Here is a 16,228-nt window from a genome sequence, read left to right as displayed (position 1 = left end):
AGCCCCGGGGCGCAGCTCTGTGGCCGGTGTCCTCCCCAGGAGGCAGACGGCGGGCAGGGATCCGCTTCGTTCTGTTCCTGGGGTTGCACTGCCCCCTCTCCCGCGACCGCCGCATCGCCTCTCCACGCCGACCTCACTTGTCTCGCTCCGCACGGAGCCTGCAAGAGAAGGGCGTCGAGGGCAGTCCCCCGGCACCTCCCTCGGCCACCCCTTATCGCCAACAGATAGAGACGGCCAACAAAGCAGATACCCAGTGCTGGTTTCCCGGCCGGGATCAAAGCTCCGTCTGGAGCGTGTTCAAACAGGACGGGCTCCGACGTGCGCTGCCCGCGCCTCCGCCGGCACCTCTGGCCCTTGCCGTGCCCCTGGTTTGGCTGTTACTTGGGTCTGTTTGCGCTGGGGAAAGCGAAGGCAGGGAGGAAGAGAAGAGCGTTCTCGGTCCCGTCGGAGCTGCGGGTTTTGGGGGAGCTGGCTCTTGGCGAAGGTTACCTTTCGTTGTGTCTTTCATTCATAAATGTAGTGATTCGTATCTCTCCCTTTCGCTCAGTGCCTCCTGCTCCTGGCTGGCTCACGGCCGTCCATCCAGCTCTTTAGCCCAAACCCGAGCTCAGCGGTCTACAAAGGACATGAGGAAGCCGCGAATTCGTTTCCAGATCAAACTCCCCGTCCATAAACTCACACTGTGACCGTGGACATCGAGCTAGGCACCCGACCCACTGTCCTGGAGGGTCTGAGGCTCTTTCATGAAACTGGGAGCACTCTGACTTTTCATAAAAGTTTTTAGTGGTGTGTTGTTTTTTTCTTTTTTTTTTATTTTCTCCCCCTGCAGTGCAGAAGTCCCCCCTTCCCCCTTTCCTCCCCCTCGCCCCTGCCATATGGCTAACCTCCCCCCTTCCCTGCGAGGCTGGTGAAATCTGGAGGCAGAGACTGGCCCCCCTGCCTGCGTAAGAGCCTCCCGCCGGCGCGCCCGCCTCCGGCCGCGGGGCTGGGGGCGCCGGGCGAGCCAGGGCAGCTCTTATTCTGAAGAGACCTGAGGGGGGCTTCATTTCCTGACAGCTATTTACTTAAAGCAAATGATTAGTTTTGGAAGGATGGACTATAACATTGAATCAATTACGGGACGCGGTTTGTGAGACCATTACAGTCGGATCGGGAGGGAGGGCGAGAGGGAGGGAAAGAGCGCGACTGAGCGGAGAAAGTCACAAAAGACGTGGACATATTTTGGATGTTTTACAATCTGCAGGACTGGGACTGCGGATTGTAAAGGAGAAGGTAAGAGGTGAGGGGCAGTTCCCCACCTTTTATTTTTTACACTTTTACCGCCCGTTTTCCCCCTCCTCATTTATCTTATAATTTTTCTTTATTTATTTGTTGACGGCTTTTCTTATTTTCTTTTCTCTTTTACTTTTCTCTCCCTCGCCCCTTGATGCTCTGAGCCAGGCGTAGGGTTTCTTCCCGCGTGGCGCAGGCGGCGGGGCTGGTGGCCCCGCCGAGGGGAGTGGGGAGCCGGCACTGCGCCGGCCGTCGGGGTGCGGCTGCGAGCAGCGCGGGCAGCGCTAATGACAAACACATTGGGACGGCGGGGGCCACCGCGCCGCATTCCTGACGTGGGGGCGGGAGCGACCCGCTGGGGCTCCGTGGGCAGCGGCGGTGCTCGCCCCGTGGGGGGAAAGCGGGAGCGCGCACAGACAAAGTGAGCGGCTCCCCTCGCATCTCTCGGTCCCTTCACCCCACTGCTCTCCTGTCCCTTCCCCCACCCTTTGTTTTTCACCACCTTCCCCTCTTCAGATCCCCTTTCTCACCTCACTCCCCCTGACCCAGTAGCCTAAAATGCCCCGAGATCCCGAGAGGACGCACGCACCCAACCCCCTCAAGGCGACCCGATCTCCGTCCTTGTGCGTCCCGTCTTTTTTTTATATATGTCTCAGAGAAAGGGAAGATGCGGAACTTAGGCAGGGCTGGTACCTGGAGACTTTCCAGCTTACAGCCCCTCTCGCAATGGGAACTCCAGCCCTGTCCCATGTCCTGCCGGACTGCTGGACGGCGTTGCCTCCTGCACCGAGGGAGGGCAAAGTCTTCACGGCCAACTTTTGGATTTTGTCAAACGCGGATTTGTAAACTTGCCAGCCTCTGCCAGGCTGGAGTCCCCTGGAGAAGTCCTAGGAACAAGTAGGAAATGGCTTTTTGGCTGTTCGCGGCATTGCTCAACATTTTTGGACGCGGATCCCGCAGTTCAGGAGCCGTTCCAGACAACAGGACTTGGACAGCTTTTTCTGGATCCAGCAGCGACAGATCTAGCGAGGCAGCAGCAGTCCCGAGGCACAGCCGTCAGTTCCCGGGGCTCGTCCACACCCCACCGGGGCGGCGGCTGCGGGACAGAGACGGGGGCGATGCCCTGGCCCCCACCCGCCCCGGAGGCATATTTCCAGCGCCCCTCGACGGCATTTTCAGCGCCTCTCTTGCAAATCTCCAGTTCCCTAGCGCTCCTCTGGGGCCCAAAGCTGAACGCCCGGGGCGGGCAAGGCATCCCCTCGGCTCTTATGGGACCGACGGGCCTGTTCTCGGGGCTGCGGGCGCATCGCTCTCTCTTGGTTCCACAACTCCCAGGCGTGGTGCAACGTCTGTTCCGCTCCGGGACTCCCACACCCTCTCCAGACTCCGTGCCTTCGGGGTTCGTGCTTAACCTGATGGAGAGGGCTGGAGAAGAAGTGCCGGGTAGTAGATCCAGCTCCGTAGGGAGACACGTCTTTGCTCTCCTCTCCGTCTCCCCTACACCGCTTTTCTTTTCCTGGCTACCTCGCATTAGGAAAAGAAAAAAAAAATTCTCCCCAGCTTGGCAAAGGCTTTCCTGTTGTTTCCCAGACAAACAGCGAAGTGTCCTAGAGCTGCTATCTCTGCTAGGTTTGCTCGGTGTGCTGGGAAGCCTTTGATCTGCAGCGGCTATAGCTGTCGGACTCCGCCGAGGGGCGGCGGACCGAAAGGGACCCGCGGCAGTGCTGTTTCACCGCCCTATGGGAACTGCTGCCAGGCATTCCCGAGGGCAGGCAAGGTCTGTCAAGCGCCTGCAGCCTAATGGGGACTGGAAAGTGTGAATGTAACCCCCACCACTATCCACAACCCAGTCCTGGCTAGCTGTAGGTGGCCGCTGTCTCCGAGGTGGGACGCACTGGGGAAGCGGGGTGTCTTGTTATGCTCTCGGCATCAACAAGTGCCGATGCGGAGCCCAGCTGGGATATCAGCTCGGCTGACTAAACTCTGTGTCTCTGGATGGGGCAAGAGACAGGATCAAAGCGAGGAGACAAGCATCAAAGATTCTTCTGTCATCGGCTGGTCAAAATCTGAACTGTGGAGATCCGACTTTTAACTCTGGGTCTAGAATCTCTAGGGAAAGATGTTCCAGCAAAGGGACTTCGGGTTTAGCTTCTAGTTAACAATAAGCATTTTAAAATGGCCCTCAGCTGAACAGTGGTTTAGCCAACCTCAAAGCTTGGAAAGAAAGGTTTGGAGACCTCACAAAACACTGGGATTTAGGAGTCCACAAGCAAAACAGCTTTCCAAGCCTGCAGGCACTCTCCTGCTGTTTTTCAATGAGATCCCTTTTTCTGGTACTCTTCTACAGGCACTGAGGGGAAGGAGGTATGCCAGTCCAGCAGCCCTTGGGCACTGGGGCCATCTTCACTGTTACTTGCTCGTTGATGTACAGGAAAGCTTCATGTATCTCTGAGGGTAACATATAGGTATTAGGTTTCAAGAAAGCAGGAAGTAATAAATATTTTAATAAAATACCTCTCTTCTGTACTACAGCATCAAGCTAGGATTCAAGCACAATGTATATAGACTGAAGAAGTCTTGCATAACCCAGGCCTTGCTGGTTATTTTCAGCTATACCAATTGGTCTAAAAAGTGAGAGTGAAATGCATGACTTGGTACACTCCTTGCCTTGCTTTGCATCCTTAGTTCATCATGGCCACAATGGCACCTACTTCTATATATGAACTCTAAAATTTTTAATAGAATATGTTTTCTTCTTTTAAAGACTTAAAGACATTGGAATGGCTTCTGAGAGGATTTTCCTGGTGGCAGGCAAGAATTACTGGTAATTTAAAAAAACTGAGCCACAAAGCAAGCTCTCCTTTCTCTCCCTCTTGCCTTGCTCTCCTGCTTGACTCATCTCTTTCAAGCCAATAAAGCTTTGCATGGACACCTAAGGGAAAAGTTTGCAACAGCTAGACTCCCTAGTTCTTGTGGTCAACAGAGATGGACAGTTTTTTTCTCTACAATGCTGCTTAATATGTGAGTTGGGATCTGAGGTGTTCTTTGATTTGATTCTGAGAACATAAGTGAGATGTATTACTTGGAAGTGGCAGCTGCTTTTTTTTTTCTTCCCCCATTTGCTGAGACAGTCTGGACAAATCCCTTTGCATCAAGTGGGAAAATTTAGACTTTTCTTCCCCTACACTCCCCTTCCCTTTAGCTCCTAGACTGAGGCACTCTGGGGGTTAGGCTGAAGAACTGGGGCTGACTAGAAGGCAACCATCACTATGTGTCCTGCAAAGCCCAAAGGACTGGGTGAGAGCCCAGCACCGGCCTGTTCTTTGTGCATAGTTATTCCTTGAGCTTTTCTTAATGGATAGTTTTTCCTATGTACAAGCTATTCTGGATTCAAATACTTGTAAAGGGATGTGGAACAAGCCTCAGTTTGGGAGAATATTTATGGCAGCCTTTTTCATTGAAGACTTTTTCTTGTGTTGTTTGAGCCTTTTGGCAGTGAATCCTTCAGACCCACATGTTACCACTGCAGGAGAGCACTGCTCTTGCAGAGAGTTAAGTTTGCAATCTGGGATTTGAGAACCCAGAAATGTTTCAGGAGACCCTGTTTGAACATTTACATTCTTCTGGTAACATATACCACAAGCAAATATTTCCTCCTTTTCTTAAGCTTGCCTTAGGTCTTCCTGGAAAAGATCCATTTTCCCAGAAGGACAGACTGCCACTCTGACAAAATCACCACTGAAATTACCCAGCCTTCCTATAACAAGGATAATGATATCATTATGTGCAACCCAACCACTCTCCTATCACTTATGTAAATACAGGGTAAATGGGACACGTTTGATTTGGTTGGTTTTTTTTGTTTGTTTGTTTGGTTCTTTGTGGGTTTTTTTTTGGTGTTTGTTTGGGGTTTTTTAAGTCACAGGAAACTAAAATGTAAGAATTTTGACTTTTAAGTTGATCCACGAGACCTGGATTTTAGATTTTATGTGTTATGTTGGAGACTAGTGTTGCCGACTGTTAGACAAGAAATTTGGCTTATTAACGTGGATCAACATTGCCATCCTGTGGCCAAGAGGACGAACTGTAGTGACTGGATAGCAGGCAGGAAATGAGCCTGGTAGTATCCAGCGTTCTGGTAGATGGATTAGTTTTCTCTCTTAGAAGAGGCCTTCCGTTGATTTACAGCAGTATGAAAAAAGTATGTACCATTGACTTTTTTTGTTCTATTTCCGTTCTTTCTCTTTAGGTGATGTAGAGCAATCACTTAGGAATACAATAAATCTTCTAAACAAATATTTCCATTAGCTCTCTGGACATTGATTTTACCTTTTCTTCTGTGGTGCAGTCAATGAAACCTTGCTGGACTGGAAACCAGCACTTGGCAGTTAGTGTTTGGAAAAGTGACTCCTTGCTGATAAGTTCTTCAGATGTTTTTTTGTTGTGACTTTTGTTTTCTTGTTTGTTTGGTTTTATCACTGAAGAGCACAAAAGAAATACCAGGATTTCAGTCAGATCCTTTCAAAACCTATATAAATTCAATGACTGTTTTACTCGTGGCAATCCCCTTCAGAGAGTTTGGTAAACCTCTCATGGCATCACTTGGCTTTTACTATATGTGCCTATGTTTCTGTATTACCTAATAATGTCCAAAGTATGTAGCAAATTAGGGTTGGCCCAAACTTATATTGTATGTGTCCTGTCAATACTTGGTTTCAGCTTGCATAAAGCAACTGGCTTCAGTGAAGCTACACCAAGTTATGGATTGATGCACCAGTGTTAGGAACTGAACCTGATGTATTTACTCGGGATTGAAATTTGTACAGTTGAGGACAAGGAGAATTGGCCTGCCATAAGAAAAGTAAAAAAGCTAAATAAGTGCATAGAAAACTGTTTGTGATTGTAAACAAACAAAACGAGAGTAAGCGTTCCTGCTTGGTGTTGTGGGAATGAACAAACTCTCTCATGCCCAAAAGTGTGAAATTGTGTCTGTGTTTAACCTTGGGTCTGGCACTGATGTATGAAGATATGCTGGTGATGGGACTCCAGCATGCTTAAGGCAGATGTGTGATGTAACTATATTCAGTTCAAATAGATGTTGAATACAGATGATGGTGAATCCTTAGTACATTATTCTGTCTTTCACAGTGAAGAAGTGTTGCTCTGGGTCTTGATGAGATTAACGGATCATTGAGGAAAGATCAAAGCTCTGGGTTGTGAAAGAATAGCCAGACGGAGAAAGCAAATTTAGTTAAGTCATTGTGTTTTTAAACTGCAGTGCTAGATAGAGACACTCATTGATTTCACTGACAGCTCAACCAAGACAGCAAGTTCAAAATAGCCCTTTGGAAATGCCGTCACCTGTACTTATTTACACCATAAGTCATGAGGCTTCAGTCCTCACTTACACACACAGCTCTGCAGCAATGCAAGTCCACTACAGCAGAGTTTCTGGTGTGCAAGAGATAAGCTAGCTTTGTTTTTATTCCACCTTTGTTGCATCACTTGCACTGAATAGTCTGGTGAAACAACACAAAAGGGATGCCTTTTCAGTGAAAAAAGGGAGGCAACCTGGCAGACAGTGAGGTAACAGCTTACGGATCTTGGAAGACTGGGAGTCAGACCAATAAAGTAGATCATGGTAATGCTTTAGAGTTACAGTGGGTTACTGTAACTCAGAGAAAAATTACAGGATATGCATGTGATAAAAATGAGTAAGGAGACTGAAAATGAGGGAATTCTTTGTTATTCTTTGATATTGTCAATGAAACACAGATACATAAAAACATGGCAATTATTGCTAATTTAAGAATCAGGCCAAATGCTTTGTCTCTGCTGGAACATTGCTGGCTGAATTTCCAAAATTGTTTGTACATGTTTTTGAGGCTGGTAGTTTTTAAGTCTTGTAATCCTGCTTCTGAGAACTTTATGTTTGATTTGAGTATCAAATAATTTTGCTTTGCAAAGGGGTGCTGTTTGCTCCACACATTGTGGGGTGAAAGCAGAACTAATTCAGAAACACTCCTTGGCATGTTGTAAGCATTTCACTCCCGTATGGCACTGCCATATTTGTGATAATTGGTTGCACCTACATGCTTTCCTGTCTAAGCATCAGGAACTGAATGCCAGAGGATGAACAGAAACACTCCAGAACCTTTGAAAAGTGGTCCCTGTCTTGGCGCATCATCCTTTATTTTACACTTCAGTCTGTGTTTCAGATTATGGGCTCTTTCATGCAGTGTTTTTTAAACTATGATGTCTTTGGGCCAAATCCAGTTGCTATTTAAGAACATTGGTTGATTTCAGTGGGAGCAGGGGTTGTAGGAGCTTCTTCTTTGTAAATTAATTACCTAGCAGGCTGCTTGAGGGTTTTTTGTAGAAATGTTGTTAGAAGGCACAAAAAATACATAGATGCTTTATTGCCATTATTGCCTCTACAAGACAGATGCCTTATGATTATGTGTTTGAAAGCTGAAATAATTACATGGGATCTATGAGTCTTTGCAATGTTGGGGAGAAGAGATGCTATACGAGTGGCAATGCTGGCCTACTGTCTGCCATGGTTTTATTTCATTAGATTATTTCAGCATATGTTTTAAATAGTGTGTTACTTGATCAAGGGAATTCTTGCTAAATAAGCAATAAGCACTATTGTATTGCATTGTATTCTGTAAGCTATATATACACATATGTACAATGGCAAAACAAAAATATCACTCAGGATTGTATTATTTGTAATAAGAGTAACTTTATAATGTGCCTTTTCTCCCATAAAATCTGCTTGCAGCTGAAAGGTCAGAACTTACTGCCTAAAGCTGTTGCATCCTCCCTGATGCCTGTGATGTGCTGCCTCTGTGCAGAGGTGTTTCTGTGGGCTCAGTCTTGGAGGACGCAGTGCTCCAGAGCTGCTTGCAGGCAGTTTGAAAGGAGGTATACTAGGACCTGGTTCCTTACACTGGGACATGGTTCTTTGCACTGGGACCTGGTTCCTTACACTGCCAGTGGAGAGAAGGTGTTATGGAGTCTTAGCTGCCTGTGATCTCTCTGCGGCCACCCATATCTCATGTGAGGTGACGTGAGCCTTGACTGGCTGTGGGTGTGAGCTGGGGTCACTGGACTGTTTCTCTTTGTGGCTCTGTGTGGAGTGGTGGGAAGCTGTGCTTGGGCACTGCTGAAGAGTAGTCCTACTAAGTCATATATAGTTATCAGTCCATTAACTGTCTCTCTTTCCTTCTCCTTTCTGTTTCAGTTGTTGGTAGCTATGGGTACTTCCCCATGGACACTCCTGATCCTGGGATGTTTCCTTACAGGTAACGTTCCTCAGTCCTCTAAGCCCCTCACCCCTAATTCTTAATAAATTCATATTTGAACTTGCTTTTATTCTGCCCACAATAACAAATGCCAAATAGTTGCCAACTGGCTGCAGATGTGGTCTTTCTGCCTTTCTCTTAGGTAGGCTAAGAGAGGAGCTACTAAGAAGGCAATACTTTTGCTGGCCTCTGACAGCCACTGTGGCACTCCTGTGCTGCTATAGCCTCCCACCCGATTTGTGTGACTGTGCAGGGAAAGTGACCTGCCCACCTCCAGCTTCCCAGCTGCCCCGCTGGCTTAGTGAATTCCCCATTTTTTTAGGGATCTTCTAATTTTCCTTCTGGGATTTGGACCTGCACCATCCCACCTACAAATTACCTAGATTTGCAAATCTGAGCCTGTAACTGGAGATTGCATCTGAAAACCAGTGCCATCTACAACATCTAGTTCAGTGGATTGTGGTTTTATCTGGTTATAAGCCTGTACATTTTGGCTAGAGGTAGACCTGCTGCACAATTTTTCGGTCTAAGCCCCTGCTCTGGCCCTTTGCAAAAATAGAAATCGGAGGTAGAATGGAGGCGTTAGTCTTGGGAAGTTCTGTCTAACTTTTGGCTGTGAGCTTATTCAAAGCTAACAGGACTGCTGGTTTCCTGATCATGGCTGTAAGGAGCTGTGAGATGCCTGTGACCCAGCAGCCAGGGTGTAGGATTCACTGGTCTGCAGGAAAGCTGCGCTCACCTTTGGGGCTGGGAAGCTGATGTGTGGATTGGGAGCTATCTCTAACTTCACTTCGGTCTGTCTTTCACCTCTTGATTTGACAAACAGAAGCCAGCAAGCAAACACTTAACATTTCAAAGGGAAGCCATTTGCGATCCTGTTGGGCAAAGCTCTGGCTTTTAAAAAGGGCAAATTTCCTGGGACATCAGCAGGTCTGAAATAGTCAGCAAAATAACTGCTCTAGATCCCATCTGCTTCCTTTCACATCCCCATGCTGAGGTTGTTCTGTATGTTCATATGCTATTTATTTGTGTCTTTTTGCAGGACCGTTCCTAACATTATGCCAACTTCCTCTGCCGACTATTGTTCCCAATAGGAATGAAATGGTGGTACAGCTGAATTCCAATTTCACACTCAGATGCTCTGGAGACAGTGAAGTGAGCTGGCAGTACCCAGTGACTGAGGGAAGTCACAAGATAGACATTAGAAATGAAGAAAACAACAGTGGCCTCTTCGTGACAATGCTTGAAGTAGCAAATACCTCGGCTGCTAATACAGGCTTGTATGTTTGCTATTACAACCACACACAAGTGGAGGATGGGGAAGTGGAAGGGAAGGACATCTACATCTATGTGCCTGGTGAGTGGGAGATGCCAGAGCTGTAACTGGAGGTTTGGATGGGAGAGGTGAACTATGGATGTTCAGAGGAGGTGTATTGCTGATGGCAATTTGCTGTTAGAGGAAGAGAAATTGACTCCAGGGCCATTTCCTAATGTGTAAATCAAGAACAGCTCCCATGAATCTATGGATATGTTCCTCTGTGTTTTTATTGGGTTTCACATTTTTTTGGTAAGAATTTTAGTTCTCAAGAAGAGTGATGAACTGGCAACTTCAGAGCTGAGGTCTTCTGACCACCAGGGTCTGGATATTAGACCTTAGTGGCCAGGTCAGCTCAGATGTACAAGTATGTCCAGCCTTCACATTTCCCTGGATCCCAGGGGGGGTTTAACATAAGTGTCAGTCCTTTCAGGGGGAACTTGGATGGATATTTTGGGATGTATACTACCTGAACCAGTGTCATGTATGATATTAAAGTAGTTGCCAGATGAAAAAGGCCATATTTTGTTCTTAACCTGAATTAGGCTTGAACTATGAACTGGAAAAAGCTCCTCTATGCACAGGGCCTGGGAAGAGTAAAGCAATGGAGAAGTCTTGGAGGTGATTGTCAGAAGAGCAGGAAATGTGTTCTTGCTGGCCAGTCTGATGCAAAATTAAAAACATGGTGTTACCATGCAGTGCCCTGTAATTTTCAAAGCAAACATAGCCTTCTCATGCCCCATGCTGCATTTCTCTTCAGTGTTAGAAAACCTGTGGCATTCAGAAGAAATGGCATCCCTTGGTTTTGGAAGTGCCTATTGCCAGCATTGGCCTTCCAGTCCCTTTTTCAGACCTGAAATCTGCTTAAATGTTTTCCATGCTCTCCATTAGATGACAATCTTTATTGTTGTAGCTGAGATAGGCACCAGGGGCTAAGCCACAATCCATTGACTTTGTAAAGCCCTGTCTGGATGTTTCCTCAGCATTGGCTGGAGTTTGCAGGGCCAGAAAAGATCAAGTCACTGGATTTGCAGTAAATATTTTTAACAGGAAACAAAAGCGAGAAGAGTTTGCGAATCATCCCACAATAACTGCAGAATATTCTAAAGAAGATGATGTCTGCAATGGCAAGGAAGACTGTAAGGCGGGAAAGTCAAGAAGCAGTAACAGGACCTATTTTAAAGGCTCTCTTGCAGAGGCATTAAGTTTTTCCATTTCACAATGTGTAATTCAAGGACAGTGATTATTCCATGACTTTCTCTCCATTTCCCACCATAAATGTAAAGTGTTTGCATTTGTTCTTGAAGCAAGATGTTTCAGCAGAGGCCGCTAGCTTTGGCACATGTATCTTGATTTCTGAACAGCTCTAACCAAATCACCAGAAGCTGTTGTTTATGTTAAGCAGTCTTGTAACTCATGCAGTGAAGGAATATAAAGGCAAGAGATTGAAGATTTCTTCAAGAGGGTCTTTTAGTTTAGTTTTCAAAAGCCTCTAGACATCAGCCTACCAGATTTGCCGGGCACAGACACCCTGTAATTTTTTCCACTCGCTAACCATCAAGATGTCATAAATGCAGAAACATCCTTTTCTTCAAATTATAGGGAATGTCCCTGTTTCCACTATAAACTTTGTCTTTACAATTGTTTTTTCTGCAATGAATTAAGAGGGCAATGGGTAGTAACAACCCATTTTAGCCAGGGAGGATTACGTTGAGACTTCACACAATATCCTATTTTCACTAGCAGTACACAGAAAATCAAACTAGGTGAATCCTGTTTCTGTTTTAAATTACAGTGGGAAAATGAAAACATGGAGTTGGCAGCATCTTTGGGATGGGACGCTGTGTTTGGAATATTGTTACAAAGAGCCTGCCAGTGCAGCAGAAAGTCTTTTGTTGGAGGGATTTGGATTGTTATTTATTAAATTTTATTATAAAGCTTTGCACAGAAGCTTCAAGCTAGCAGGGATTATTTGTTTCTTCTGAATGGCCAAATGGACACAATTTGAGGGCTATGTTTTTATGCATAATGTTATGAAATTATGTTTTAAACTCAGACTTTGGATTGGCTGGGTAGGAAAGTTGGCATGTATTTTGTTGACTTTAAAAGAAATATAACTACCAGGGGTTTGTTTGCTTTTTTCCTAGTCAAATACCATATTTTGAAAACCACATGCTGTGACCATAATTAACTATGTCTCATAACTGCAATGTTGGACATGTTAGAAATACATGAAGATAAGTACCTTGAACTATTTTGGATGAAATGTGGCTTTAGTGATGTTCAACATAAACAACATGAAACTGACTTCTACTTTATTTGACTTGGAAAGTGTTTGGATTTTTATTTTATTTTTCCCCTGCTTACATATTGGTTAGAAGACAGATACTAATACCAAAGGGGGAAAAATAACTTTAAATGAGTGAGTTGTGATTAATACCACTTAGCATTTTTGAGGGAGGATCTTTTCTCTTTTTCATCTTGCATCCTGAATTATCACAAAGGAGCCCAAGCCCTTTCCTGTTTTGTTCTTAGGAGAAATGTCTCACTACATGTCACACCAAATGGCTAAAATGAGATGCTGAATTCAATTAGCAAACCTTACCTGCAGTCTCTGAAAAATGGGGTTAATGAACTGTACATGTTTCAGTTATGACTTCTAAGTGGTCACTGACATTCAATTTTTGTACATGGACTACCTACAAACAAGATCTTGTTTTTTACAGATCCAGATATGCCTTTTGTTCCTTCTATACCAGAAGACCAGTTCATCCTTGTAGAAGAAGGTGATCCCACAGTTATCCCTTGTCGGACAAGTGACCCAGATGCTCAAGTGACTTTAATTAATAGTTTAGACAAAACTGTGGATGCTTTATATGACACCAAACAAGGCTTCATAGGGAATTTTCCTGCAGGCTCATACACATGCAAAACAATGGCTAAAGGTGTGGAGTTCAAGTCTGAGGAGTTCCTCGTCTATATTATAAGAGGTATTTATTTCTGTTAATTTAAAAAAAAGTAATAATGTTCTTTACACTGTAAGAGCCATATAAGGACCAGCATCACATGGTTATATCACATATCTCCCCAGTGACAAGCTCCTTGGTCCTTTGGCAGTATTGCCAGGTACTTAGTTGTTAGTTTACTTATAATTAATTTCCATTTTGATGAGAATCATGTGTCCCTAACATTATCTCCTCTCCCACCTTCTCTTCCTCATGATTGCAAGAAAAGACTTCTGTAGTCTATGTATTTTCATCTTACTTGCTGAAACGTATCCTAAAAGGCAGGTGTTTCCTGGTGGCTTAGAATTGTAGAACTTCATGTGGGCTGAAAAACATCATGATTCAATTATTCTGAAAATGTTTTTCCTGGCCAGCAGGGGATTCTCAAAGACAGTCATTAATTAGCAAAATGGGAAATTTCTTTTATACTGAATGCCTTTTCACAGGGGCATTTGAGATAGGAACTTCTAATTGAAATTTTATGAGTGGTCATTTCTTTGTGGGATTAAACTCAATGCCTGTACACTTCATGCTTTAAACATGAATTGTTTATATCAGTATAGTTCAGCAGTATTTTTACTGAATTTTCCAGGTAATTCCTTAGTAGAGGAAGTGATATGGAAATCTCCTTCTGAAATTGCACCATGAGAAAATAGCACTCTTTTTAAAAGTAAATGCTCTCTCTCTCTCTTCTCCTAGCTACTTCACAGCTGCCAGTTGAAATTGAAGCTCTTAAAACTGTCTACAAAACAGGCGAGACCATCGTAGTAACTTGTGTGGTCTTTGACAATGAGGTGGTTAATTTACAGTGGAATTATCCTGGGAAAGTGGTAAATCTCTCTCTCTCTTCATTTTTTTTTTTTTTGGTGGTTGGGTTTTTTGGTGGGGTTTTGGTTTTGGGTTTGGTTTGGTTGGGTTTTTTCCCCCTCAACATTTGTAGTACTCATTAGGGATTAAAGTGGGGTTGTTATATATTCTTCTCTTATCTGAATGAGGACAGCTGAAGAGAGAAAACAAAGCAAATTCTTTTAATTTCAAGTTACCACAAAAGAAAAGTCCTAAAAGTTAACAGTTTGCTGTTAGTAACTATGCAAAGCATGAGAGGAAGGGGAGATATGCCTACAAGTCCATCCTTGGAGGGGAGGAATGCTCTCAGATCTTGTGCTGCTTCAAAAAAACAAATGTGAAAATAGAAATATCTAGGTGGGTTGGATATCTCCATAGAGCTCTGCTGCTGAAGGTCTGAAACTCTAAAATGCCTCTCAAGCCCTGGTTCTTGGGCATAATAAAGAACAATGAAGAATCACATATTCATAAGTGTCCTTCATTATGCAGGTGTAAACTGAAATTACTCTTACACTCTCTGTAATTTCTCACTAATAAGAACCATCTAGTAAGAAAATTTTAAAACTTTTGGGAAACCTTGAAAATTTTCCAACTGGTGTAATGTACTTTTGCAGTGAAAATTTTTATTCAGTGTAACTTGGTTAGAGCCGGTCTCAGGCAAGTTCAGAGTATCCCATGTGAAAAGTATGGTCACTGAAGGAACAAAGTAGTTGAAGTGCACTTGATTTTGACCCCAAATCCCACCTTTTATTTAAGTAAGTTAAAAGCCCAAGTGGAAGAATTATTTGAGGTTTCCATCTGACTCATCATAGTCTTTGCTTTATGACACCTTTCAAAACTAGCCTTTAAATATTTTTTGTTCCAGCCTCTCATGATAACATCATCTGCTATTCTCACCATGCTTTTACTCATAGGAGTCTTCTCCTCGTCAATAAATGATTCTTGTTTTGAAAGGAGGCAGAATATAGCATCTAGTTAGATTATGAGGTGTTTTCAGCCCAATAACTTAAGCAAGGGTTTTTTCTTTTTCCGAACTACAGAAAGAAAAAGGTCTGATAAAACTTGATGATATCAAAGTCCCATCACAGAAGCTGGTTTACACCTTGACCATTCCTGAGGCATCAGTGAAAGACACAGGGGATTATGAGTGTACTGCTCGGCATGCAACCAAGGAGGTCAAAGAAAACAAGAAAGTAGTCATTACAGTTCATGGTATAGTCTGATTTTAGTGTCCAAATTAACACATTGGAAAACACCATTCTTGAAAAATGTTGCACAGTGTTGTTTATCAAGGCTTTTTCATTTATAGACAAAGGCTTTGTTCACCTGGAACCTCAGTTTAGCCCTCTGGAAGCTGTCAACCTGCACGAAGTCAAAAACTTTGTTGTTGATGTGCAGGCTTACCCAGCACCCAAAATGTACTGGTTGAAGGATAATGTGACTCTGATTGAAAATCTTACTGAGATTGTTACTAGTTCCAACAGAGTCCAGGAAACAAGGTAAAAAAATTTCTGACCCTTACTTTGCCATTTTGACCTGAGTTTCTCCCCAAAAACCTGGCACTGCCCTTGTTCTCTCTTCCCACCTCCATTTGTTGCTTCTTTCTCAGTGGTATTTAAAAATAATTTATTTGTTTTCTAAAGTGCAATGCCTAATCTGCCTCTTCCTACTCTCTTCATAACACTGACCCCTGAGCACTAGACTTCTTCACTCCCTTCCACACCAATAACTTCTAGCTATTTCCAGTAAAATCAGGGATTTGTCTGGTCCTTGCAGAAAATAACTAATCCCACTTCTTTCTTAGTTTTATGTTGGTGGTTACTTATCACTTGAGTAATGACTTTACTTAAAGGCATGCTAGAAATGCTAAATGCCACTATGTTATAATCTAAACATACCCAGATTACATGTTTCACTGAAGTGATTTTTTTTATGCCTGCTTTAAAAACACGAACAAAACCTCACATTTCTGCAGGTTTCAGAGTGTATTAAAATTGATACGGGCCAAGGAAGAAGACAGCGGATACTATACTTTGGTTGCTGAAAATGAAGATGAGTCTAAAAGATACACCTTCTCCTTGCTAATACGAGGTAAGGACCCTCAAAGCCTTTCCCACCAGAACTGATGCCACACAGTAAAGACTTGATCCACTTACACTTTGGATTGTCTGGAGTATGGATATCAAAAAGGCATGAACCAGGGTGTGTGGAGGAGTGCATGTGTGCTGGGTCCCTGGAGCTCTTCTGCCCTGATCTTGGCTTTCACTTCTGCGCTGGCCTTGAGCCAAAAAGAAACTTTATTCTCCCAGCTAAGTTATTCCAGCTGACAACAGGATGATAGTTCACTTAGTATGACATGAGGACGTGGCAAAACCGCAGCACTTCCTTTTCATGGCTCTAGCCTACGATCCACACTGTCCTCCGGGAGATAAGCACCTCCTGGATGAGTCTGGGTCCCCAGCCATTGCTAAGCTGTTGAC

At 44.2% G+C, this 16,228-nt stretch overlaps 1 protein-coding gene across 1 annotated transcript in view; it reads left to right on the top strand.

Moving 5' to 3' along the window:
• Nucleotides 1-1,186: 1,186 nt before the first annotated feature.
• Nucleotides 1,187-16,228, top strand: part of PDGFRA (platelet derived growth factor receptor alpha) — a 34,051-nt gene continuing 19,009 nt past the window's right edge. The window contains exons 1-8 of the mRNA XM_071556477.1: nt 1,187-1,272; nt 8,522-8,582; nt 9,625-9,939; nt 12,624-12,887; nt 13,602-13,732; nt 14,789-14,960; nt 15,058-15,247; nt 15,724-15,839. Coding sequence (XP_071412578.1) covers nt 8,534-8,582; nt 9,625-9,939; nt 12,624-12,887; nt 13,602-13,732; nt 14,789-14,960; nt 15,058-15,247; nt 15,724-15,839 — 1,237 coding nt within the window. The 5' untranslated portion in view covers nt 1,187-1,272; nt 8,522-8,533. The remainder of the gene's footprint in view (nt 1,273-8,521; nt 8,583-9,624; nt 9,940-12,623; nt 12,888-13,601; nt 13,733-14,788; nt 14,961-15,057; nt 15,248-15,723; nt 15,840-16,228) is intronic.

The sequence above is a fragment of the Pithys albifrons genome, chromosome 5, assembly GCF_047495875.1.
Source record: "Pithys albifrons albifrons isolate INPA30051 chromosome 5, PitAlb_v1, whole genome shotgun sequence".
Classification (NCBI taxonomy): domain Eukaryota; kingdom Metazoa; phylum Chordata; class Aves; order Passeriformes; family Thamnophilidae; genus Pithys; species Pithys albifrons.
This window is presented reverse-complemented; position numbering and strand designations above follow the sequence as displayed.